The sequence below is a fragment of the Zea mays genome, chromosome 8, assembly GCF_902167145.1.
Source record: "Zea mays cultivar B73 chromosome 8, Zm-B73-REFERENCE-NAM-5.0, whole genome shotgun sequence".
Classification (NCBI taxonomy): domain Eukaryota; kingdom Viridiplantae; phylum Streptophyta; class Magnoliopsida; order Poales; family Poaceae; genus Zea; species Zea mays.
This window is the reverse complement of record NC_050103.1, coordinates 72,227,664-72,255,231: the sequence shown is the minus strand read 5'-3', so window position 1 is coordinate 72,255,231 and position 27,568 is coordinate 72,227,664. Positions and strand designations below refer to the sequence as shown.

Below are 27,568 nucleotides of genomic sequence, written 5' to 3'. Positions count from 1 at the left end.
TGCTCGGGATAGCAAGTTCCAACAGGGGGACAATTTTGTTTAGAGTCTAGGGTATTTTTGCTTCAGTGCAATTCCTGTGAGATTTAAGCAATGCAAGTCCTTGAAATTTAAACATGCATCATTATTAAAGGTTTATCATGATATATGAAAACTATTATTAAAGGTTTATCATGATATATGAAAACTGTTGCAACGCACGGGCACGACTCTAGTCAAAATTGAAGACATTAGCCACCACTTTAGCAGAACACGTGATCCGTTGGAGCCGAACTGCACAGCCATTATGACACGTACATGCGCGTCATTACCGCTTGTTGCATAGCGCTAGCACGTCATGGCACTGTCGCACCTCCGAACGGCGCTTCTGCAAACCTAACATACAGCATACCAAAACTTTTTACTTCCAACTACTCATTATGGTGGTGACGATGAAACTCATCATGTTGACGATCAAACTTTGGCAGTATTAAATGCAGACCTTCAGTTCCTATTATCTTTATTTAACTCTGCAATGACAGTGGCATATTTGAACCCAAACAAATGTGGACTTTTCACAAGTAACACACTCATAATTATTATCAAGAAAGTACATGCAGCATGTCAGATGATGAAACGGAGTATGTGCTAACCACAGGCTATGCAATGGTGAGATTGAAAATATTTATAATCCATAAGCTGAGTCAGAGGTGCTCCTTTTTTTCTTCCTGAAGCGATAACCGCATGTGTGCATGACCAAAAAAATGCAAGCGAAACGATTGGTTGTTATGTTATCATGTCTCAGTTATACATGACTGCGCCTCCGCACATATAACTCGCTATCGAAAAACCACAAGGCATCGGTCTGGCAACACACACACACGCACGCACGCAGCATGTTAAAACGCTCTAACTGTTGTATGCCTGGGTCCTGGGACCCTTCTCAGCGCTGAAGGTACAAGCTCAGCTAAAATCCGAGCAGCTTACTCTGCATCGAGTAAGGGCACAAGCACGCGAAACTTGGCTTGTGACGGCGAAAGAGACAGACCATAACAAGGGAGAACAATGCTCAGTAGGTGTGCTGATGCTGCCAGCTCGGATGAGACGGCTGAGACGGTGCGACCTGGAAGCCATTCAGGCTGCCCTCAGCAAGGTTCTGGGGGTGGTGCTCCTGTGTCAGCCCACCCTGAGACTGGTAGAAAGTCGGGTACCCGTGGCCTCCGAATTGGGAAGGCTGTTGCTGCTGCGCCTGACCAAAGCCACCCAGCTGACTCTGTCCCTGGTAACCATAAAAGTGGTTAGGCGGAAGCGCCGCCGCTCTTGAACCAGAGCCATGAAGCCACATTCCAGAGTTGTCGGGCTGAAAGAGGTAACAATAAAACAACATTTCTGTAAAAACCTTCATCCACACACACACACACAAAGATGACGCTGATTGGGGAACAAAATGTTCCCCAGGTACATGAACCAATATGCAATGTTTACCTGCTGGAGAGCTATGTGTTGACTGGTGTCTTTGTACTGTCTGCCCAATGCATCATCAAACACAAGAGTTGATCCAGTGCCAGTACTCTGATTAAGGGTAAAATTTCCTTGTATATTGCTTGAGCTTCCAAGGCCTCCATAACCAGAGATGACTGATGAAGGTGGTTGCGGTTGTGGCTGATGTTGCTGTTGTAAGCCTGTGGCAGACAGGTTGTTCTTATACTCGGGGGCCGAGTACTTCATACCAGATCCGAGCAAAGCGGCAGCAGACTGATGGAATGCTCCATTGCTCGGGTATGCTTGCTGGAAGGTGCCCGAAGATAGGTAAGCAGCATAGTTTTGTGGCAAATACGGCGGATAGCCAACGATATTTGGGAAATGTGTGATGGGTGCTAAAGTCGGCTGAGAGTAAGGGTGATGTGCTAATTGCTGAGGGAGAGGATGCCCCGTCGGAATGCTAGTACTTGGAAGAGACTGCGTAGACCGAGCGTTGGAGAAAACCCCTGCTTTCAGGGCCTGCCAAATATTTTTCATGAAATGTAGACTTAAGAGATGGCAAAAGAAGAAGAGGACAATACTAAACAGGACGGGTCAGAATTTATAATGAATTTAACATAAGTTTGCTATGTTTCCAGTTGTAAACATTGCTAGTAACAATGTATATCACTAAACCAGGATGCTACTTCTTGCTGCATAATACTTCATCCGTTCCAAAATATTAGCTGTTTTAGCTCTTTATTTTTATGTCTATTTTCAAATGAATAATGATGAATCTAGACATATATATAAAACAAATGTATTAATTACTGTATGAATCAACTTAAAAGGTAAAACGAATTTTATTTTAGGACAGAAGGAGTAATATTTTATAATTTATAGAAGCTCAAGTAATATGCACAGGAACTTCTGATACAAGCATAAGCATGTCTAAAGGATGTGAGTGAGAAAAACGAATTCAGATATTTGACTAACCTCCTGCATGGATATGGCTGGTCTAGGATTTGTAGTCGTGCCTGCGTTATATTTTGCTTCAAGATAAGGCAAATCAAACTCTAAGCCATGAAGAGATGGATGATTTTGATTTGACGCCAATAGGCTGCTAGTGCTCAAAGGATTTGCTTGCTGGGAAAACAAATGATAAGAGTCAGAACTAAGAAATGTTGGGCCTCGATCTTCCTGTAGAAACGAGCGATAAGCTCACTCTCACTCACAGCACACACACACACATACTTTTAAGAAATAATTTCAGAGAACTAAGCGCTCAGTTGCATAAATGCATCACAAAACTGCGAATAAAGCAATGTTTTCACAAATAAATCTGTTGGAGGCTAAAATGAGCGTGGCGGACGGTCCGGCCCTGAGGCCGGACGGTCCGCGGTCCGGACTGTCCGCGGTGGTGGCGCGGACGGTTCGCGCGCGCGCAGAGTCAGTTAGGGTTCCTAGTTTCTCGCGGGATTTGTTACCTAAAACCGCGGGATTAACTCAGGAAACAGTTGGAAACGGATCCAGACCTCCCCCTTTATATAGATGAAGGGCTACGGCCGATTAAAACCCCCAACAATCGAACCAATACAACTTCTATCTCGCATTTATTTTCAGCACAATTAGGAGTAGTTCTAGTCTAGTTCTAGTTTAGCCCTAGTTTAGTACTCCAATCCCCAAATTCTCTGCCTCTCCTCGACTCTACGTCGATTAGAGGAGTCTAGGTCGGCCGGCCCGAGCCTAGACAACTCCTAGGATCTCTCCTCCCCGACGGGGTCCCTCCCGGGAGCGAGATCCAGGCGCCGCCGGCGATCTTCCGCCGCCCCTACGCACGCGCGGACCGTCCGGCCCTAGAGCGCGGACCGTCCGGCCCTAGAGCGCGGACCGTCCGGCCGTCAGGCAGGGAACCCGAGCTCCTGCACTAGGTCACGGACCGTCCGGCCCTGTGCCGCGGACCGTCCGCGTCTGACCAGAGAGCACCGCCACGTCGCGCCAGGTCGCGGACCGTCCGGCCCCAAGCCGCGGACCGTCCGCGCCTGACCAGAGAGCACCGCCGCTGGTTCTTTTGAGTGATTGGCGCCTCCGAAAAGGTGTCAACATACTTTTGGCGACTCCGCTGGGGACTAGGTGTCTAGATCTGCTAAAAATCGGCCCATAAATGGCCGGTTCTAAGGATCCCACCAAGATCTCCACTACCAACATCATCAAGCCGGCCATGGAGGCGCTCCCAGCTGATGACCAAAGGCCCTTTGAAGACCTCGTAATGCGCGATGAGAAGGAGGTGATGCGGCAATGGAACGAACAACGCGACAAGGAAGAGGCGGAACTGCTGCATAAACTCTCCGAAAGGCGCAAGGAGGCGGCGGACAAGTACTTGTCACACTTCACGGTGGATCGCCACCAGAAGATCGTCCGTCAAGGGGAGATCGATATGGAGTCTCTCCTACCTCCACTGCAGGGTCCCGCTGTAAGTACTCCAGATCTATCTCTTACGACTTTCATGGATCAACGAGGAGATCAGTTAAAGCGATATGTAGATGAATCTATTAAAATGCATTTACGTGCATACGAGAAATCAGCCGCTCCTAATTTTCCATCGCGAGAGTCTAATACAGTGCCACCCACGTCAAACACATCGGCTATAAACGGGTCACCTTTGACCCAGCCATCATATGGTATGCCGATGCACGCTTTCGTGTCACCATCACAGCCGCAACCACTAGGCACGCGGCAGGTACTGGACGCGACCGGACCGTCCGAGCATCATCTCAGACAGTCCGATTATACCGCGGACCGTCCGGCGTATTTCGCCGGACCGTCCAACCAGATGCAGGCCCGCACACAAAACACTCAGGTCGCACCGTACATGGCCGGACCATCAGGGTACAACCCTGAACACTTCGGCCCCATCACGGACCGTCCGGTGCATCACGCCGGACCGTCCGGATATGTTGCGGACCGTCCGCCATCTTACGTCGGACCGTCCGGATATGGCATGAATCGGCCGACGTATTACGCTGGACCATCCGACTCTACACGAGTCCATGCGCAGACTGCCCAAGTCACGCCATATATGGCCGATCCATCCGGGCACAACCCTGGACCATTCGGCCCGATCGCAGACCGTCCAGTTCTTTACGACAGACGGTCTGGGTACGAGACTACCCACGTAGCACCATATACGGCTGGACAATCCGGATATACCTTCAGACCATTTGGCCAGGTCGCGGACCATTCGGCCTCTTACGCCGGACCGTCCGGATTTGCATACGCAGAGCCGAGAGCTGCGCAATACGCACAGTTCCCACATTCATCGCAGCAACATTATGGTGCCCCACCAGCAACACATTATAATCATGCCATACCACCTCATGGACATAGGGCTGAATACTATTCGGCCACAAGAGAGCCTGAGGGGTATAGGGCAGGAGCTGATGACATTAATAGGACACCTAACACACACCTCAAACATACCTGGGAGGAAAGCCGACAGAGTAATGTCAGGCAACCTGAAATCTCCACCCACAAACTTAATGGATGGTCGCCGGACATGGCAGAGAGGGTCAGAGACGAGGTAGCCGGGATGTTCAGGGACAAACTCGGTGTTAGTGTGTCAGGTACAGGGCAATCGTATCGGAAGCCTTATAGCCACCGATTCAACACCGTGCCATACCCACAGGGAACTAGAATACCAGACTTCTCTAAGTTTTCTGGTGAAAGTGGGAAAAGCACACACGAACATATAAGCCAATTCATAGCACACTTGGGAGAATTGGCTGATGGGGAAGCCTATCGCGTTCGTTTATTCTCGTTGTCCCTTACTGATACTGCATTTGCATGGTACGCAGCTTTGCCACCAAACTCTATTAACTCTTGGGAAGAATTAGAGCAGAAATTTCATGAACACTTCTTCTCAGGAGAACATGAGTTAGAATTGGCTGACTTAGCTTCAGTCCGACAGGGGCCTGAAGAATCGGTTAATGACTATATCCGGAGATTCCGGGACACTAGAAACCGATGCTTTCAGATTCATGTCGCAGAAAAACAACTGACAGGGCTAGCTTTCAATGGGTTGCGACCCTACTTAAAAGAAAAATTAGATGGCACCCAATTCTTTTCATTAGTGCACTTACACCAGCGGGCTATGACCTGTGAAAGCCGAAGTAAGGAAACATCAAAATCGGCTAGCCATAAGATGCATTTAGTGGGATACGATAATTCGGACGATGAATCCACGGATGTATACACCGCCGAACTGGTTTGGCCAGGACAGGCTAAACCTTCAGCGTGTTCTGCTTTACAGTCGATTCGAAAGAATCGACAAGAGGAAGTTAAGTTTACTTTTAATGTTGCCAAATGCGATAAAATATTTGACGAGTTACTGAAAAATGGCAACATTAAATTAACTCATACTATTCCTCCTCCTGATGAATTAAAGAGACGTGCTTATTGTAAGTGGCATCAGGGCCGTTCCTAACTTTTCAGGGGCCCAGTGCGAAATCCGATATTGAGGCCCATCTACACACAAATATATATATATATATATATATATAATTATACATATATTATCAAATATTTGACATATAAAAATTATTATGCACTATTTTGAAGTTTACAAGATAACAAAGGTAAAATATAGCAAAAAAACATTTGTTATCTGATATTATTATTAAAAACATATTTTAACATTTTGTGATACAAAGTCATCTCTTATATCATTGAGATCAATCTCATCCAACAACTTTTTTTCGATATATAAAATCACCAAGCCATTTAACATCTCTTGAGTTATTGTTGATAAAAAATAGTTTACAAAAATATTTTAATTTTAAAAAGCTTCTCTCTGCCAAAGCAACCATCATATGTATAGTTTATAATACTCTCCCAGTCTCCCTATATCAAAATAGAATTTGTTTTGCTTCTTTAGTGGATTCATCATCATCATCAATATAAACATAAAAATCAAGAACTAAAACAAATACTATTTTGAAACGGATGGAGTATTCGATAAGTAATTGAGACAGTTTAAGAATATAAACAAGACTAGTCGATAACTCAATAACGCATCGCTCTTTACGTATTTGTGTCTATAATAGATAGGTTTAATAGGAAAAAATGCTACCGTACAGTGGCTAGGGGGCCCTCTATTTTTGGGGGCCCGGTGCGGCCGCACCCTTGCACCCCCACAGGGACGGCCCTGAGTGGCATAATTCCTTTTTCTCATGCCACCAATGATTGTAATGTTTTTCGTCGACAGATACAATCGGCCATAAATGAGGGTCGATTGGCTTTTCAGGAGATGCAAGTAGACACACAACCCTTTCCTGTTAATACAATAGAACTCACATGCAAAAAGGTCTTGGTTCGGCCCGAAATGGCTGATAAAGGCAAAGGCAAGGGCATCGTCATCAGCAATTCTCGCATGTCAGATATATCACAAAAGGAGATTGCTCGAAAGGCTTCGGACGAGAAGGCTAAAAGGTCCGAAGACGCCGGGGGGCAGGCACAGTTAATAAACCAAACACATCAGCCTAGCCCTAGCATCGTAGATGGTCCGGCACCTACGTGCGGACAATCCGGTGCTCAGACAAACGGTCCGGCTAACTCAGCTGGACAGTCCACCTATGACCAAAGGCGTCAACCTCTACACAAAGCAAGGAAAAAGACGCAAGGTCAAAGCACATATAATCGGCTGATCAAAGCCGATCCTACTTTTGATCAGTTGCTCTCCAAAAATACTAGCAAAAAGACTGTTCCACGTGATCGGTCAACAAAGAAACCCCGGTCACCTGCTAAAACAAAACGGTCAAACAAAACGACCCGAAAGGCGACACAACAAGCATCGCCTATTCATTCCATGAGACCAGGGTACTTTCCACCTATTTACTCATCGTCGGTATATTATCCTGTTCAAACATGGAATGGCATGACGATGAATCCATGGTACATGTATAGTCCCTTTGTCTATCCAGGCTGGGGGGCACCTCCATTCTATTCATTTTGATCCATTGATCAAATGGTCATGGCCGAGAAAGATACAATCCAAAACGGCCTTTATACATTGGTGCTTTATTGAATGATCTCTATTTTGAAAAGCCGATGACTTACATCAGGTTTAGTTCATATGCTTTTGGTTCGTCAAACTGCACCAAAAGGCAGGGGGGCATATGTTGGAGGCTAAAATGAGCGTGGCGGACGGTCCGGCCCTGAGGCCGGACGGTCCGCGGTCCGGACTGTCCGCGGTGGTGGCGCGAACGGTTCGCGCGCGCGCAGAGTCAGTTAGGGTTCCTAGTTTCTCGCGGGATTTGTTACCTAAAACCGCGGACTCAGGAAACAGTTGGAAACGGATCCAGACCTCCCCCTTTATATAGATGAAGGGCTACGGCCGATTAAAACCCCCAACAATCGAACCAATACAACTTCTATCTCGCATTTATTTTCAGCACAATTAGGAGTAGTTCTAGTCTAGTTCTAGTTTAGCCCTAGTTTAGTACTCCAATCCCCAAATTCTCTGCCTCTCCTCGACTCTACGTCGATTAGAGGAGTCTAGGTCGGCCGGCCCGAGCCTAGACAACTCCTAGGATCTCTCCTCCCCGACGGGGTCCCTCCCGGGAGCGAGATCCAGGCGCCGCCGGCGATCTTCTGCCGCCCCTACGCACGCGCGGACCGTCCGGCCCTAGAGCGCGGACCGTCCGGCCGTCAGGCAGGGAACCCGAGCTCCTGCACTAGGTCACGGACCGTCCGGCCCTGTGCCGCGGACCGTCCGCGTCTGACCAGAGAGCACCGCCACGTCGCGCCAGGTCGCGGACCGTCCGGCCCCAAGCCGCGGACCGTCCGCGCCTGACCAGAGAGCACCACCGCTGGTTCTTTTGAGTGATTGGCGCCTCCGAAAAGGTGTCAACATACTTTTGGCGACTCCGCTGGGGACTAGGTGTCTAGATCTGCTAAAAATCGGCCCATAAATGGCCGGTTCTAAGGATCCCACCAAGATCTCCACTACCAACATCATCAAGCCGGCCATGGAGGCGCTCCCGGCTGATGACCAAAGGCCCTTTGAAGACCTCGTAATGCGCGATGAGAAGGAGGTGATGCGGCAATGGAACGAACAACGCGACAAGGAAGAGGCGGAACTGCTGCATAAACTCTCCGAAAGGCGCAAGGAGGCGGCGGACAAGTACTTGTCACACTTCACGGTGGATCGCCACCAGAAGATCGTCCGTCAAGGGGAGATCGATATGGAGTCTCTCCTACCTCCACTGCAGGGTCCCGCTGTAAGTACTCCAGATCTATCTCTTACGACTTTCATGGATCAACGAGGAGATCAGTTAAAGCGATATGTAGATGAATCTATTAAAATGCATTTACGTGCATACGAGAAATCAGCCGCTCCTAATTTTCCATCGCGAGAGTCTAATACAGTGCCACCCACGTCAAACACATCGGCTATAAACGGGTCACCTTTGACCCAGCCATCATATGGTATGCCGATGCACGCTTTCGTGTCACCATCACAGCCGCAACCACTAGGCACGCGGCAGGTACTGGACGCGACCGGACCGTCCGAGCATCATCTCAGACAGTCCGATTATACCGCGGACCGTCCGGCGTATTTCGCCGGACCGTCCGACCAGATGCAGGCCCGCACACAAAACACTCAGGTCGCACCGTACATGGCCGGACCATCAGGGTACAACCCTGAACACTTCGGCCCCATCACGGACCGTCCGGTGCATCACGCCGGACCGTCCGGATATGTTGCGGACCGTCCGCCATCTTACGTCGGACCGTCCGGATATGGCATGAATCGGCCGACGTATTACGCTGGACCATCCGACTCTACACGAGTCCATGCGCAGACTGCCCAAGTCACGCCATATATGGCCGATCCATCCGGGCACAACCCTGGACCATTCGGCCCGATCGCAGACCGTCCAGTTCTTTACGACAGACGGTCTGGGTACGAGACTACCCACGTAGCACCATATACGGCTGGACAATCCGGATATACCTTCAGACCATTTGGCCAGGTCGCGGACCATTCGGCCTCTTACGCCGGACCGTCCGGATTTGCATACGCAGAGCCGAGAGCTGCGCAATACGCACAGTTCCCACATTCATCGCAGCAACATTATGGTGCCCCACCAGCAACACATTATAATCATGCCATACCACCTCATGGACATAGGGCTGAATACTATTCGGCCACAAGAGAGCCTGAGGGGTATAGGGCAGGAGCTGATGACATTAATAGGACACCTAACACACACCTCAAACATACCTGGGAGGAAAGCCGACAGAGTAATGTCAGGCAACCTGAAATCTCCACCCACAAACTTAATGGATGGTCGCCGGACATGGCAGAGAGGGTCAGAGACGAGGTAGCCGGGATGTTCAGGGACAAACTCGGTGTTAGTGTGTCAGGTACAGGGCAATCGTATCGGAAGCCTTATAGCCACCGATTCGACACCGTGCCATACCCACAGGGAACTAGAATACCAGACTTCTCTAAGTTTTCTGGTGAAAGTGGGAAAAGCACACACGAACATATAAGCCAATTCATAGCACACTTGGGAGAATTGGCTGATGGGGAAGCCTATCGCGTTCGTTTATTCTCGTTGTCCCTTACTGATACTGCATTTGCATGGTACGCAGCTTTGCCACCAAACTCTATTAACTCTTGGGAAGAATTAGAGCAGAAATTTCATGAACACTTCTTCTCAGGAGAACATGAGTTAGAATTGGCTGACTTAGCTTCAGTCCGACAGGGGCCTGAAGAATCGGTTAATGACTATATTCGGAGATTCCGGGACACTAGAAACCGATGCTTTCAGATTCATGTCGCAGAAAAACAACTGACAGGGCTAGCTTTCAATGGGTTGCGACCCTACTTAAAAGAAAAATTAGATGGCACCCAATTCTTTTCATTAGTGCACTTACACCAGCGGGCTATGACCTGTGAAAGCCGAAGTAAGGAAACATCAAAATCGGCTAGCCATAAGATGCATTTAGTGGGATACGATAATTCGGACGATGAATCCACGGATGTATACACCGCCGAACTGGTTTGGCCAGGACAGGCTAAACCTTCAGCGTGTTCTGCTTTACAGTCGATTCGAAAGAATCGACAAGAGGAAGTTAAGTTTACTTTTAATGTTGCCAAATGCGATAAAATATTTGACGAGTTACTGAAAAATGGCAACATTAAATTAACTCATACTATTCCTCCTCCTGATGAATTAAAGAGACGTGCTTATTGTAAGTGGCATAATTCCTTTTCTCATGCCACCAATGATTGTAATGTTTTTCGTCGACAGATACAATCGGCCATAAATGAGGGTCGATTGGCTTTTCAGGAGATGCAAGTAGACACACAACCCTTTCCTGTTAATACAATAGAACTCACATGCAAAAAGGTCTTGGTTCGGCCCGAAATGGCTGATAAAGGCAAAGGCAAGGGCATCGTCATCAGCAATTCTCGCATGTCAGATATATCACAAAAGGAGATTGCTCGAAAGGCTTCGGACGAGAAGGCTAAAAGGTCCGAAGACGCCGGGGGGCAGGCACAGTTAATAAACCAAACACATCAGCCTAGCCCCAGCATCGTAGATGGTCCGGCACCTACGTGCGGACAATCCGGTGCTCAGACAAACGGTCCGGCTAACTCAGCCGGACAGTCCACCTATGACCAAAGGCGTCAACCTCTACACAAAGCAAGGAAAAAGACGCAAGGTCAAAGCACATATAATCGGCTGATCAAAGCCGATCCTACTTTTGATCAGTTGCTCTCCAAAAATACTAGCAAAAAGACTGTTCCACGTGATCGGTCAACAAAGAAACCCCGGTCACCTGCTAAAACAAAACGGTCAAACAAAACGACCCGAAAGGCGACACAACAAGCATCGCCTATTCATTCTATGAGACCAGGGTACTTTCCACCTATTTACTCATCGTCGGTATATTATCCTGTTCAAACATGGAATGGCATGACGATGAATCCATGGTACATGTATAGTCCCTTTGTCTATCCAGGCTGGGGGGGCACCTCCATTCTATTCATTTTGATCCATTGATCAAATGGTCATGGCCGAGAAAGATACAATCCAAAACGGCCTTTATACATTGGTGCTTTATTGAATGATCTCTATTTTGAAAAGCCGATGACTTACATCAGGTTTAGTTCATATGCTTTTGGTTCGTCAAACTGCACCAAAAGGCAGGGGGGCATATGTTGGAGGCTAAAATGAGCCTGGCGGACGGTCCGGCCCTGAGGCCGGATGGTCCGCGGTCCGGACTGTCCGCGGTGGTGGCGCGGACGGTCCGCGCGCGCGCAGAGTCAGTTAGGGTTCCTAGTTTCTCGCGGGATTTGTTACCTAAAACCGCGGGATTAACTCAGGAAACAGTTGGAAACGGATCCAGACCTCCCCCTTTATATAGATGAAGGGCTACGGCCGATTAAAACCCCCAACAATCGAACCAATACAACTTCTATCTCGCATTTATTTTCAGCACAATTAGGAGTAGTTCTAGTCTAGTTCTAGTTTAGCCCTAGTTTAGTACTCCAATCCCCAAATTCTCTGCCTCTCCTCGACTCTACGTCGATTAGAGGAGTCTAGGTCGGCCGGCCCGAGCCTAGACAACTCCTAGGATCTCTCCTCCCCGACGGGGTCCCTCCCGGGAGCGAGATCCAGGCGCCGCCGGCGATCTTCCGCCGCCCCTACGCACGCGCGGACCGTCCGGCCCTAGAGCGCGGACCGTCCGGTCGTCAGGCAGGGAACCCGAGCTCCTGCACCAGGTCGCGGACCGTCCGGCCCTGTGCCGCGGACCGTCCGCGTCTGACCAGAGAGCACCGCCACGTCGCGCCAGGTCGCGGACCGTCCGGCCCCAAGCCGCGGACCGTCCGCGCCTGACTAGAGAGCACCGCCGCTGGTTCTTTTGAGTGATTGGCGCCTCCGAAAAGGTGTCAACAAAATCCTTAATTTTTCATAAAAACACATTAAGCACTCCATCCAACATAACCGTTGGAAAACTAAGTGACCAGTATTGTGGTTCTCTGAAATTTGTTCACTAAAAGTGTAGTTTCTTGCAACGGCTTTGTTAGACAATCTCTGTATATGTCAACTGCATCTGCCGTGTATGGCTAGTGCCTGGCATATGGCCGGCCAGCCCTATTTGGTAGTATAGAATATGGTAGGAGATTGATATGATTGGATACCTGCAGGATCTGTTCATAACTTCATATCCTGCAGGTATCCCCTAGACATAGGAGGTTTCCTTTAGCCTCAAGTCTGTCCTCACTATATATATGTACATGTATAATCTCCTATTCAATAAATTCTAGATTCCTACCAGATGTCTACTTTCATGGTATCAGACGCCTAGGTTCTTTCCTCCACCTTTCACTTCCGCATCCAGCACACCCTCTCCTCTCGGCGCAGCTCCATGGCCGGCACCATCCCGCCGCCGCTCGAAGATACCTCCTGCTCCGAGGTTCTTCATCTTGGGATGCCCCAGGCCTCCCCCATCCACGCCACTGCTGCTGCAATCCTCCAGCGCGCTGAAGACACTTGCGCTGTACAGGAGGAGCGCGAGCGCGTGGCCCAGGCCACCCGCGAGGCAAGCCGCCCTCGCCCGTGCAGCCGACGCCTACCGCGAGGCTGCCCTGGCGCAGCAAGAACACGACGCAGCAGATGCTCGCAAGCGCGCCGCTCAGGATCGCGCTGCTCGTGAGCGCACGGCGGATGACACTTTCTCCAACGGCACAACAGATGATGGCAGCCCTCTCCTCGACGCTGCTCTTCTTCATCAGGAGGCTGCGACGCTGCTCAACCTTCATGCCCAGGCGGTCGCCGTACAGAACATCTGTGCCCTCCGTGCAACCGTGCAAACTTTTAATCTGAACCACATGATGTTGATCCAAGGGGGCGTGCGGCGGGAGTGGGAGGGGGATTTGAAAAGGTGTGATTAGCAGCGGGTGGTTAAGTGTAAAATTATCCACGCCCCTGTGTCCATTGGATCAACATCATGTGGCCCACATTAGAAGTTTGCACGATTGCACGAAAGGGTTGGTTTGCACCAGATATGTTCACCTCCAACTTCTACGGCCGGTGGCGCGAGTCCTTCCTCCTCACCCTCACCAAGTTTTCCCTAGAGCGTCACATCCTCTCTGATGATGTCGTTCTTACCTCTCCAGACTAGGTGCGGATGAATGTTGTCGTCCATACCTGGATCCTCGGCACCATCTCTGACAACCTCGCCGACACGGTGTCTCAACGCGGCGTCACTATCCGCGTTCTGTGGCTCTCCGTCGAGAGCTAATTCCTCGAGAATCGTACAACTCACGCACTCTACGCCGACCAAGAGTTTCGCTCCTTCTGCCAGGGTGATCTCCCTATCGTTGAGTACTACCGTCGCTACAAAAAGCTCGACGAGGATCTCCACATCTCAGGGAGCCCGTCTCTGATAGGACTCGTCCTCAACATCGTCTGGGGCCTCAATGGGTGTTTCCTTGCGCTCGGCCTCCACATCCGACGCACGTACCCTCTCCCAGCTTCCTGCAGGTCCGCGATGACTTGGCTCTCGAGGAGCTTACCATGGCAAAGGCTCCTCCCGTCGTGGCTCTCGCTGCTCTTGGGGGGCCTCACGACGCAGGCAACCCCAGGCCACCCTCCACCGCCGACACCTCCATCCTCCGACGCCGCACCAACACCAGCGGTCTCCTCAGCAGCAGCATGGAGGAGGTTCGGGTGGTGGCTCGGGCCAGCGCAGAAAGCGGGGCAAACGCGGTGGCAGGTCCTCTGGCGGCAGCAACAGCAGTGTTGCGCCTGGCCAATACACCGGATTCCCTCCACCAGGTACAGCTCTGTTGGAAGTCGCTAACTCACGATTAGCCAAACTCAAACGGTGGAAGAATGGGAAACAGTTTGATGCGGATAAACACAATGTATTAGGGCAACCGTGTTTTTTCCCGCCCCCTGCTTTGGCACAATACGGGGGTATTTATAGGTAACTGAGGGACCGCCCGACCCTGGAAAGGACAATTAGGCCCTCAATTACCTGGCTTATCCCCGTAATATTCCCTCACATGGGGGTTACAGCGCGTCATTACAGTACACATTATTACAGACGTGGCCCAACCCGCTCTGGTAGCCTGCGGGCGGGACCTTACAACATGGGCCGGATTGCACACGGGCCCCTTCTTACATTGAGGGAGACAAAGCCTTGCGGTCTTCGCGGCCCCGGTCGTCCGGTCTTTGAAGCCTTTGATGGTCTTCGCCTCGGCTCGTCAGAGCGAAGGGAGCGCTCGGTCCTTCGCATGGACGACGCCCACGGCCAGGCTGGCAGAGCCCGCTGACACGGCCTTCAACCTGTGGACCGTTGATGTGGAAATCTTGGAGCGAGGGGGTGGCGTGTTCGCCTTCGCCCCAACAAGCTCCTACAACCCCTGGACAAGAGCGATCTACATGTGGCCTGGTCAACGTCCACCGTCTACGCCACGACCTCCTCAAGCTTTGCTCGCCGGCTCCCCTGGCCAATGACGGGCAGTGGGGGATTCAACTGGCAGCCTGCGGGCCCCCTTTGGATTACGTCGCTCCACCAACGCCAGCAGCCCTGTCTTCACTCGCTCCAGTCTGGGATCAACATATTCTTGCTGCTAATTTCCAGACTGTTGCCCTACATCCGCCACCACAGCATGAATGGCACTTCAACACCGGCGCCACCAACCACATGACATCTGACGCTGGTACAATCTCTCCCACACCTCCTTCACAGCATCTTCCATCTCATATTGTTGTCGGTAATGGAAATCTCATTCCCATTACCACCACTAGCATAGCTCACCTACCTCACGATTTATCCCTCCAAAATGTCCTTCTCTCTCCATCACTTATTAAAGATTTGATTTCCGTTCGTCAATTCACTACCGACAATAATTGTTCTGTTGAATTTGATCATTTTGGTTGTTCTGTGAAGGATCTTCCCACCCAGCGAGAGATCATCAGATGTAACAGCTTCGGACCCCTCTACCTGTTGCGGCTTCCTGCTTCTGCCCTTCATGCCTCTACTTAATCACTATGGCACCAGCGTCTTGGGCACCCGAGTCTAGTTGTCCTATCCCACTTAGTGCAGTCATCAGCGGTAATAAGAGCACTAGTCATCCGCTATTACTTGTAATAAGAGCATCTGTAATAAGAGCTACCCACAATTTCCAGTTAATTCATTGCGATCTTTGGACATCTCCTATTACCAGTGTTTCATGTCATAAGTATTATCTAGTTATTTTGGATGACTGCTCCCAGTCTCCCACTATTTGTGGACTTTTCCTTTACGTCTGAAATCTAACATCTTCGCCACTCTCACCGATTTCTTTGGCTAAGTTCGTACTCAGTTCGGTGTTACCATCCAAGGAATTCAGTGTGACAACAGCCACGAGTTTGACAACCTTCGCGCCCACACTTTCTTCTCCTCCCTTGGAGTCCGCCTACGAATGTCATGTCCCTATACCTCCGCCCAGAACGGCAAAGCCGAACGCACCATCCAATCTATCAATAATGTCATTGGTTCTCTACTTATTCAGGCTACCATTCTAAGTCTGTCCAGCACCAGGCCCATTGAGATTGATCTTCATTTTGTCCACGAACGCGTCGCTCTTGGAGAAGTTCGTGTTCTGCATGTCTCAGTTCACCGATGTCTTCACCAAAGGACTCCCAGCTTCCGTGTTCAATGACTTCTGAGTCTCAATGTTCGCTCGACGGACGCTTCGACTACCGGGGGGTAGACAATCTCCGTATATGACAACTGCATATGCTGTGTATGGCTAGTGCTTGGCTGGCCCTGTTTGGTAGTATAGAATATGGTAGGAGATTGATATGACTGGATACGTGCAGGATCTGTTCATATCCTGCAGGTATCCCCTAGACATAGGAGGTTTCCTTTAGCCTCAAGTCTGTCCTCACTATATATATGTACATGTATCATCTCTATTCAATAAATTCTACATTCCTACCATAGCTGTCTACTTTCAGGTTTTACAAAAAGTAGTGATACCTTTTGAAAATATATTTCTATATATTAAACGCCGTTATACAACAACAATGAAGCCTTTTCGTCTCAACCGAGTTAAAAACCCCAATTTAGGCACATGGATAGTTGTTTTCCATGCACTCTTAATTAAGACTAAATTTTTAAGTATATTCCATCCTTTCAAGTTTTCTTTTACATTTTACCACCTCTTTTCATACCAACTTGGGTCTTCCTCTTATCATTGCTATTATGTCTTAATATCCCACTACACATTGGTGGCTCTGAAGGTATCCGTTGGACATTTCCAAACCATCTCAAGCAATGCTGGACAAGGTTTTTAAAATGTATTATATCTATTATAATTCTAAAAAACATAAATTATATGCTTCTCTCAGTTTTACTTTTTTATTTATTACCCATGTTTACAGTTTAAATTTGGAAGTTTTTCTTAGCAGTTCCCTGCCCAACTATTGCATAGGTCATGTAATCATAATGATTATTCAATACAAAAAGAGACCAAAGCATTAGGTTGGTACACTTGAACATGCATGCCTGACTTAAACGTTAACCAGGGCAAGTTTAACCAAGGTATAAGCATTTAAGATAAGAAAACTCCAGATGGACCTAAGTGCAGTTTCCCTTAGTGATATAGTCTGGGTTCTGGGGTCCTACATGCTACATTTCTAGAAAAATGTAACAAAAGTGCTATAGAGGGTCAGTGTGTCTAGTTCTGTTATCATATGATGGCAACTCAAGAAGCTTTTCCTTATGTATGAAGCTTTGACCATGTAGATACAATGAAACTTAATGCACCTTCGCAGTTACAGCACAGCCCTAGATACAAATATCGATGGCAACAAAAGATCAGTTACCAAGGATGTGCAGAAAAAAATACAGAAAGAAGAGACAGCATACCATCATGTTTGACAAATGGGAAAGCGTATGTGCTTGGTTGTTTCCTTGTGGGTCCTCTATTGTGCTAGGTTGTGGAGTGTTCATGTTCGAATAAGCATGACTTGAAACTGATGACACGTCATATTTAAGTACAGAAGGATCAAGTACGTCCTGACTGAGCTCATTAGCCTGTGAAACAGAAGGTGCATCGACATTCTCCATGTTAGTTCCTAGCATGGCCTCAAGATTTTCTTCTGCTGGTGAAGTTACTGCACCACTTTCATAGTAATCTTGATTCCTGCAACAGACAATTCCACGATGTCAACATTCCCGGCACAAAGGAGCAAGGAAAGTGCCACAAAAAAACATCAGTAAAATGCTTCACCTGGCATCTATTGGATCTACTGTTGCAGAATCCTCTTGAACAAGGAATTCCACATTGCTATCAGTGGTCTTTTGTGGGAGTAGCCCAGAAAATGCACCAGATCCAAAACTGCCAAAGCTCAAACTAACACATTCTGTATTGGTAACTTGCAAATGATCAGGAATTATCACTGCAGGGTTATCTTCAGCAGTCTTTTTTGCAGCTAACTCATCATTATGTAGGCTTAAACTCTGGAAATTTTCTGCTGCTGCTGATACATCAGCACTGGAATCCTCAACTGCAGATAAACAACAGTTACCAAAGGAATCAGATCATTGTGGACCATGCCAGCAATTTTGTACAAAATTAGAAACAAGATCAAGCTATCAGAACGCAACCCGATCCATAAATATCCAATGAAAAGTATAACATGTGAAATGATGCATAGGATACTAAAGTGGATGAATAATTTGACAAGGCCAACAACACTAGAAGCAAAAGAATACCTCTCCATTTCTTATGGAAACCAAAGAATAACATGACAGTCCATAGTTTATTGTTGATTCTGACTAAGACTAGCAACTGCCTAAGATGGTGATTATTCCATAGCTACTATACGGAAAATTAAATGGATGTTTATAGAAGAATCGTCAACCTATGGTTAACCAACAACTAGCAGATTCACACTAGTTCTACACTTACCATCTTGTTCTGTGTAAGAGTAATTATGAGGCTGATATGAACTTGAGTTGTTTAATATTCCATCATTGTATTCAGGAATACTGTCACTAGGTTCCAAGTGTCTCTCAGAGGCAGGTGTTGATCTCATTGCAAAGGTGCTGTTTTCATCCAACTCCAAGTGTGAATTTTCATGTGAATTAACTACATCAGTAACCAATGTAGATGACTGAAATGATGATTCATACAAAGATGGATCACCAGACGTCTCAGGCTGGGAAGATTGGTTCTCAGATGTTGGGTCGTCTTGTGGAGACCAATCAGTACCATATGGGAGCTTGCTATCAGCAGTAAAATGACCATGATTCTTAACCTGAACCAAATTGTGGGCAGGTTGTAACCCCTTGTCAAGCTCTGCTGGGGAAACCATGCTTCCAGATTGTTTGAGGTTCTGGTTTGTGCTTGGCAAAGATGGGTACTGTCCAGCATAACCTCTGTCAGCTGTGACCACAGGTTTGCTAGAAGCCTTTCCCTGAGGGCGGCCCATTTTCACAATGTCAACCATCGACAACTGACCAGGTGTCCCAGACCAACCACCATGCTGAAACCCACACGATGATTGCAATGATACAGCTAGTCCATCAGTAACCATATGTTTGTTTGCAGAGGAACTGAAGAATACGAAAGAGGTTATTAACATCAGCAATCAACAAAAAATAATAATAATAAATAAATGATCTGAAAATATTAACAGTTGAGAATAATTCTCTATTTTATAGAGATAGACATCATTCAAACATTTGGAGACCACTATGTTGATTATGAACACCAACAATATTGCAAATGATCTTTTTTGCAAGAACTAAAATGTTATAAACTAAATGAAATGAACTACCTAAAGAACAATAGCAAACCTAAGAAATTAACACCAAAGATACTTAGTTGTCCTTGGATGTTTACTGATTACTCAACATGGCGAAAGCACCATCAGTAACAAAAAAAGTATACATCACAAGTCACAACAAGATTATGTGAAGGAAAACAGAAAAATGCTTTAAAGTAAACATAAGTGTGCCGGCAAAAAAAAAATATAAATAAACAAACAGCACAGATCCTTTGAATGTATCACAGAAGGGTCCTTTTCTCCCTTTACCTTGCAATTGTCTGCATTTGATTGGAATTAACTGATGCCGTACAAGACCCTGAGACTGGTGGCCTTGAGGTCATGTTATCTATTTTTTGGAATAAAATGATGATTGGGTCAGAATAAATATTGGGCCAAATAATAAGATTGAGGGTGAAAATGGCACATATTCTATTACCAGTAGAGCTGGAGTGCACAGAATTGCTACGTCCACCACGATCTGCACCACTTCTAAGGCTTCGATTAGTAGAACTATTTGCCGATCGATATCTTGTCTCAGGAACCTCTTTAATCTGCTTATGAAATGCCCCCACAACTCTTGTTGTCAGTTCTAACGCTCAACTAAGAATAGACACTTTTCAAACAATAATCAAAACTGTAGTTGAATATGCTAACTTCTAATGCAAGGAATCACATGGTAGAAAAAAGATTCAGTAGCACATAGTAGTCACATACAGATCCATTATCAGTATCATTCACCCAACAAAACTAAATGGTGCAAGATGGTTGGTTACCAATTTATGAACAAGGTAAGTAAAAGATGGCAGATGGTTATCAGATAGATTGTATATTCAAGATGATAGGGCGCATTATGAAGTTTATAAAAAAAAATCAGTTCTGACCTCTTTCTTCTTGTCGCGCTTGCTCTTTACCTCTTGGAAAGTATCTAAAAAGAGTATATAAAGTGATGAGTTATCGACATTTATTGATGTGCTCGGCCAACGACATAACGAATCAATATTGATGTCACTACAACATGTACATAATGCAAAGTTGCATGCTAATAAAAAAACTGGAGGCCGGATGATAGATACAACAGCATATATGAAGCACATGTACATAATGCAAGATCAGAAGATATCTAGACAGTTATTTACATTACTAGCGAAGCCATGAGTTCAGCAAGCCAAAAAATATCCATAAATCCAAAGCTAACATTCTTGAGCACCTCTATTAAGTAGATAGATTTCATTTCATGACAATCATATGTAATGTGCATAGGTCTAAAGCAGTGAGAATTTAGCTACAGTATTGATACCAAAATATAGAGAACAGATTATTCAAGATCAAACTTATCCTACAGAAAAAGTGCAAGCAGGACAAAATCCAAGGAAGTTGTGGCATGTTCAAAGTTATAACCATTGTTATTAAAACGCCGTTTAAACATCGTTTAAGCGAGAAAACGTGATTAAAAGTTGGAACGTCTAAGCGTTTTAGGTTTAGGGCGTAGAACGTCCGTTTCGAGCGTTTAAACGTTGTTTAAGCGTCCTAATAGCGTTTTAGGGCGTTTTACACGTTCTGAGGACGTTCTACCCGTCCTGGACCTTTCTTGGGCCTTTAGCATTTTCTAGGTGGCCACTGTCCAACATTGGACGCACGCCGCCCTCCTCTCTCCTCTCCTCAGCCAGCCGCTGCTCTCTGCCGGCAGCTGTTGAGCCACAGCCGGGCGCCGGGCGCCGCGCTCCTCTTCTGCGCCGGCCGCTGTGGGGCTCAGCCGTGGAGGCACAGCCGGGCGCCACCGCCGCCCTCCCCTTCTCCGTCGGCCAAGAACTGCGCCCACAGAAGACCTACGGCCAAGACAGGAGACCTGCACTGCACCCAACTGCCCAAGACAGGAGACCTACTCAACCGTGGAATCAATATTGGTGAGTACTGAGTACTGATTTTGCTCCACCCCACAGCAGACCTGCACCCAACGTGAGTACTGATTTTGTGCAACCATATTGCCCAACAGTGAATCAATCACTCAATCTCTATTTGCTCAACCATATTGGTGAGTACTGAATGTGCAACCATATTGCTCACAGTGAATTTCAATGGCAACAAATAGTGAGGCAAATGACTCCTATGACCCACTCAAAGATCAGTCACGAAGGCCAAAGTCAAATGATCCAGAATGGAAATATGCATACTATGTTGAGACGGGAAAGCGAGAGCTGATTCAATGTGCTTTGTGCCCCAAACAAATAAAAGGAGGTATCAAGAGGGTGAAACAACATCTAGTTGGTGGCTATGGAGACATTGGCCCTGTTTGTTTCGGCTTCTGGCAGCTTCTGGCCACCAAAAGCTGCTGCGGACTGCCAAACGGTCAGCTTTTCAGCCAGCTTCTATAAAATTCGTTGGAGCAAAAACCATCCAAAATCAACATAAACACATAATCGGTTGAGTCGTTGTAATAGTATGAATCCGTCACTTTCTAGATCCTAAGCTCTATGAACAACTTTATCTTCCTCCACACGTAATCGTAATGATAGTCAGATTCTCTCCACAGCCAGATTCTCCCCACAGCCAAATTTTCAGAAAAGCTGGTCAGAAAAAAGCTGAACCAAACAGGCCCATTGTCAAGTGCCCTAACACTACTAGAGAGTAGAGAGATTGCTAAAGAGATGAACGAAGCTTTGAATAATGGGAAGCGGGCTAGGTCGTTGTACCTAGATGACGATGTACTCATTGAAAGGTCTATTTTCAAGTGATGTTTTCACTCAATCCAAGGTATCCAAAACAGAGGCAGGTAAAAAAGCATATGACATTGTTTTCTCTCAAGAATTTTGGAATTCAATTGAGGATTGTCTTAGAGCTTCTTTACCGCTTCTTGTCGTGCTGAGATTGGTTGATGGTGATGAGAAGCCAACGTTGGCTGAGGTTGCTGCAGCCATGACTATAGCAAAGAATAAGATTACCTCCTCATTTTCTACTCAAAACAAGAAAGCATGTCTGAAACGTATCATGAGCATTGTGGATCGACGTTGGGCGAATCAAAACAAGAACCCTGGAAAATTCTACAACATCAAAGCAGGTGATGATGAAGGCTATGTTGGAGAGCTAAGGGGTTGCTTTAATGATGTGCTTGTCAAAATGGTGGTATATGAGGAACCTAGAGAGAAGATTGATGCCCAAGTTGTTCTTTATGAGAACCAAAGAGAGGCATTTGCAAATCCAATGGCTATAAAAAATGCACAAACAAGGAATCCACGTAAGTATTCTAAAATTGATAGCCTTCCCTCCACTTTCAGCATGTAACATATAATCTTCTTGTTCTTGCCATTTTAGTTGATACATATGGTGGCCGTACTATTGAATTATATAAGTTTGCAATACGGATTGTTAGTCTTTGTGCTTCATCATCCGGTTGTGAGCGGAATTGGAGTACATTTGAATTTGTAAGTGAGCTAGTCAAATTATTCAATTTCTATTCGCCACTACTTTTTTATCCTCAGTTCTTCATTGGTTACTTTTATTTCCAGTAGATGCATACCAAAAAGAGGAATAGGTTAGAGCACAAAAGGTTGAATGACTCGGTATATGTTTCATACAACAGAAAGATGGTTGATAGGTTTCAAAAAATACGTGAGGAAGGGAAAAACTTTGATCCTTCGATTTTAGAAGACTTTGATTGGGACAATAAATGGGTTGATCCATTAGCTAATTCTTCTCATGTTAGCAATGCTCTTGGAGATGATTTCAATTTATCATGGGACCAAGTTGATGAAGCTATTGGTGCATCTGCACATCTCAAAGGTCGTAATTTTCCTAGGAGAGCTGTTGGTGGGTGTGTGAGAAGGAATGAAGACCTTGAGGAAGAGGAGACTAATTTAGCAAATGAAGATGACAAGGATGAGGAATATATTCTTGATGATCTTGATGTAGAAGATGAAATTGAAGGAAGCAATAGTGGAAAAGATGGTGATGATCAAGGTGTGGATGCTCATGGTCTTAATATTGATTCGATGATGGTTACTGATCATGCATAAAAGTTGTAACTTATGTGGTTGAACTTGTGTTGTTGAACTTGATCTGTTTCTTTTTATGCTATTTGGTTTGTGAACTCAACTTATGTATGAACTTATTCTATATTTGAACTTCTATGTCAAGTCTGAAAAGACGTTTCAACATTCGTTTAAACGTTTAAATGTTAAAAGGTTGGTTCATAACGTTTTAACGTTTTACCGCTTTAATAACCATGGTTATAACTAGGAATTGCAATACCAAAAGAAAAAATAAACAGAGGCAGCAAAAGTTGTCCTTATCTATACTACTCTATTAAGAACCAAATGTGGACACCTGGTGCTACCACGGCTTCAACCTCCCCACGTCCAACGCCCGCAAAAAATAGTGCAGAACGAACACTCGAACCCACACCCCTCTGCTCTAGAAATTTGGGGCTAACCACCACACCACGCGTACCTTAGTGTTTAGAAGAAATAAACAAAAATTATATTAGTAGCCTAGGCGTCGCTCCCCACACTCCCCCGCCTCGTGGCAACGCACGAGCACATACCTAGTATACATTATACACATAAAGGTTAAACTAAAAAAGGAAAGAAACCAAGTGACTTGGTGTGCATATTCAATAAACCTTTTCTGAGTGAATCCAATACATAAACACAACAGCAGCAACAACAACAACAAAACCTTTTAATCCCAAGCAAGTTGTGGTAGGCTAGAGTTAAAACCCAACAGAAGCCACAAGTCAAAGTTCAAACATGTGGACACATGTTTTCTATGCACTTTTATTCAAGGCTAAATCTTTTAGTATATAGTGTCCTTTCAAGTCTCATTTTACTACCTCTTTCCATGTCAACTTTGGTCTTTCTCTTCCTCCCTTCCCATTCTTGTAGCGCCTTACAATCCCACTGTGCATTGGTGCCTCTGGAGATCTGCGTTGGACATGTCCAAACCATCTCAACCAGCGTTAGACAGGCTTTTCTTCAATTGGTGATACCCCTAGCCTATCATGTATATCATCATTCTAGACTCAGCACTTCTTGTATGGCCACGAATCCAACGTAGCATACACATTTCCACAAAACCTATCTGATGAGTGTTCGTCTTTTTGTAAGTCAACATTCTACACCATACAAGACAGCACATACAAAGTTTTGAAAATCATCGATTACGTCGCGCCTAGGCGCGCCTAGGCGCTAGGCCATGGGCTTCCGTAAGGAGAGCTATTGTATTATGTACTATGTACTATTTCTCCTCTTCTTAATATAATTAAAGGCGCAGTTCCCCTGCGCTTTCGAGAAAAAATGGGCTTCCGCCTGGACTAGGGGGGTAGGCGACCTCCTAGTCGATCGGAGCGCCTAGGCGGCGCCTAACGTGGATTCCGCGGCGATTCCGCGTCGCCCAGGTGCCAAGTCGTCGCGGAGGCGAGGCTAGGCGCGCGCGCGAGCTGGAACGCGCGGGACTGCGAGAGAGAAATAGCGCGCGAGCGGGAAAGCGCGCGGGAGGGAAATAGAGCGCGCGCGGGAGGGAAATAGAGTGCGCGCGGTAGGGAAAGGCAGATTGCGCGGGAGGGAAATAGCCTGATTGCGCGGTCGCCGGAGACCCCCTCCCTGCTTCCTTCTCCGCCGGGCGCCAGAGAAGCCGCCGCCGCCAGAGAAGCCCCCGCCGCCAGAGAACTCCCCTGCCTGCTTGCTCCTGCTTGCTTGCTTCTTCTCTCCTGTTCTTCGCCGACACTGCCCTGCTGCACATCCTCTGCCCTGCTGCTTGCTTCTCTTCTCCCCTGTTCTTCGCCGACAGAGACAGAGAACTCCCCTGGTTCTTCCCCGGCAGAGAAGGTCTGTATGTTCCTCCTCCCCTGCTTCTCTCCTCTGTTAATCTGTTATTCACTGATTCACATATGATGGCTTGAACTCAGATGACAGAGGGTCAATCTGAAGAAACTGCAAGTGCACCAGAGGGAGTTAGTGTCCTTAGAAGAAATTCAGATGATGTGGGATGGGAGTATGGGGTTCTTGTTGATGTAAACAATAAGGACAAGGTAAAGTGCATACTGTGTGACAAGCAAATGTATCTTTTATTATGATGTGGGATGGGAGTATGGGGTTCTTGTTTTAGCTTTTATTATGCATCCATGTATCTTTAACTTGTGAACTTAGAACTCCTGTTGTGCGCTTGTGTTTTGTGTTGTGGCTTGTGAGAACTGAATCATGCGCATGCGCTTGTTATTTTATTTCGTGTTGCTGCATTTTATATGTGTTACTGCCTGCTGTCCCTTCATGTTTGTGATTTCTAAAGGCTATCCTATGGTGCTGATCAGTACTTAATGGATGGGAGAAGGGTCAGACCTCAGATAAGTACCTAACTTGCTATTTCCTATTTTTTTATCACTTGTATTGATGCCCAATTGCATCTAAAAGTGTTGTCCACTTCTATTGCAGCAGTGCTTGAGGATTCAGTGATCAGCAGATCTGCAAGGACAAAAGGTATGTCTACTGATCCTTCCCTATTTTTTATCTATAAATGTATATATGTATATATTATATAAGTTGGCAAAACGCCTAGAAAAACGCCTAGCATCGCCTAGGCAAGCCTAGGCTGGACTAGTCTCTAGGCTAAGGGTCATCGCCTAGATTCCGCCTAGCGCCTAGCAAAACTTTGAGCACATATAATCGTCGTCCTATAAAACTTGCCTTTTAGCTTCTGTGGTACGCTCTTGTCACATAGAACATCAGTTGTTTGATGCCACTTCAACCACATTGCTTTGATTAGCATCTTCATCCACCTAGTACATAAACACCTTCCTCTAAATTTTATGACTAGCGGACATGAGACTGAATATAGAAGAGCAGGAGTTCAAACATCATATCCCAGTCTAAAGGCTCCACTCTTTTCAAACCTGGTAGCTAAGAGTACCACAGCTTTTTTGTCCCAACAAACTATCTAAACCTACCGCCACCATCCTTTCCAAATCCAGTTCCTAAGTCCTAACTAGTACAAAACACAAATCAATCCACTTAAACCAATTTCTGTTTGCCTCCTGCATTGAAACACTAAAAGTCTCAGCTTAATACAGCAACTTGTCTTACTTTCTACCAAGCTTCAAGTGTCCAAACATTGTCCATGCTATCGTTGCATCCTTACTTTCTCCCAAGCTTCAAGTGTCCAAACATTGTCCATGCTATCATCACATCCCACTAGAGAAAAGTAAATCCTCTAGGAAGCGACAACCACAAAAAAGTCTGAGTGTTCTTGAAATGATTGGCTGGCACCACAACACAAACAGAGGAACCGACAGGGAACTCCTTAGTCCTTACCACTAATAGCATTTCCAGGAAATCTGAAATAGAAACCCTAAATGGATAGTGGACAACTGTGACAGCAGTCACAGCTCCTACATCTAAGGGAACGTATCTGGTGCTCAAAGGGGTACGGTGCTCATGTGCACATTTTAAATCTGGTGCATCCATCTTGTATTCAACGACACCAGCAATTTTACGAAGAACCCCTCACACCAGGAGAGAGGAAGGTGGAAGGGGTTCTTCACAAAACTGGTGCTGCTGTTAGGTGCGAAATGGATGCACCAGATTTAAAATATGCACATGAGCACCGTACCCCTTTGAGCACCAGATACGTTCCCTACATCTAATACTACTACAGACTCCAACATCTAACACTACTATCTGATATAGTGACTTGAAAGATAACTAAACCAAGTATGAACTCGAGGGTTAAAGGGGGGAGAAACAATACTGGTGCATCCGATTCTCACTAATCGGGCAGCGCGCTCAGACTACAACCTTCACGTCGACGAATCGCCCAGATCGACGAGAGCCTGCTGGTCTAGGACCCGTCTAAACCGTAGCAACGCGCCCTACAACGAACAGCTAAACAGGCAAGGAATCGTGGGACTGATGGACTGAGGAGAGGACAGCGCAAGCCGTGCCACGGACCTTGGGAGAGGAGGCGGCTGACCGCCTCGTCGGGGTCCATGCCGCACTCGCGCAGTGCGGAGTAGATCTCCGCCTCGGGTCGGTTCACGATCTCCTTGAGACACTGCACCAGTTTCCTCGACCCGGCCGGGACGGGCGCCGCCGCCCCCTTCCCTCCGGCACCGCCGCCGCTCATCCTCGCCGCCGGGATCTCCTCCTGGTAGTCGGGGACAGGGAGACGAGGGTCCGGCGTTGCTGCAGTGGGCGCGGGTGGTGGTCGTGGCGGTAGCTTCGGTTTCGGCCTGGTTCACTTTGCTCTCTCCCACGCAACGGCGTCCGGCGGCCTAATTCCAAAACCCTTCCCCCTCC

General features: G+C 46.8%; 1 protein-coding gene across 2 annotated transcripts; it reads right to left on the bottom strand.

Moving 5' to 3' along the window:
- Window positions 1–647: 647 nt before the first annotated feature.
- Window positions 648–27,568, bottom strand: LOC101027201 (GBF-interacting protein 1). Of its 2 annotated transcripts, XM_020542294.2 has the most exons (11): window positions 27,221–27,568; window positions 24,112–25,210; window positions 20,168–20,211; window positions 19,723–19,837; window positions 19,554–19,632; window positions 18,425–19,071; window positions 17,744–18,020; window positions 17,380–17,656; window positions 2,434–2,583; window positions 1,462–1,977; window positions 659–1,336 (listed from the first exon to the last, which is right to left on the bottom strand). In XM_020542294.2, the coding sequence occupies exons 2-11, from the start codon at window positions 24,224–24,226 to the stop codon at window positions 1,046–1,048; spliced, it is 2,511 nt and encodes an 836-aa protein (XP_020397883.1). In that variant the 5' UTR covers window positions 24,227–25,210; window positions 27,221–27,568; the 3' UTR covers window positions 659–1,045. The 2 variants fall into 2 exon arrangements, with proteins under 2 accessions (NP_001266740.2, XP_020397883.1); NM_001279811.2 differs by lacking the exon at window positions 24,112–25,210 and having other exon boundaries at window positions 648–1,336; window positions 27,221–27,564.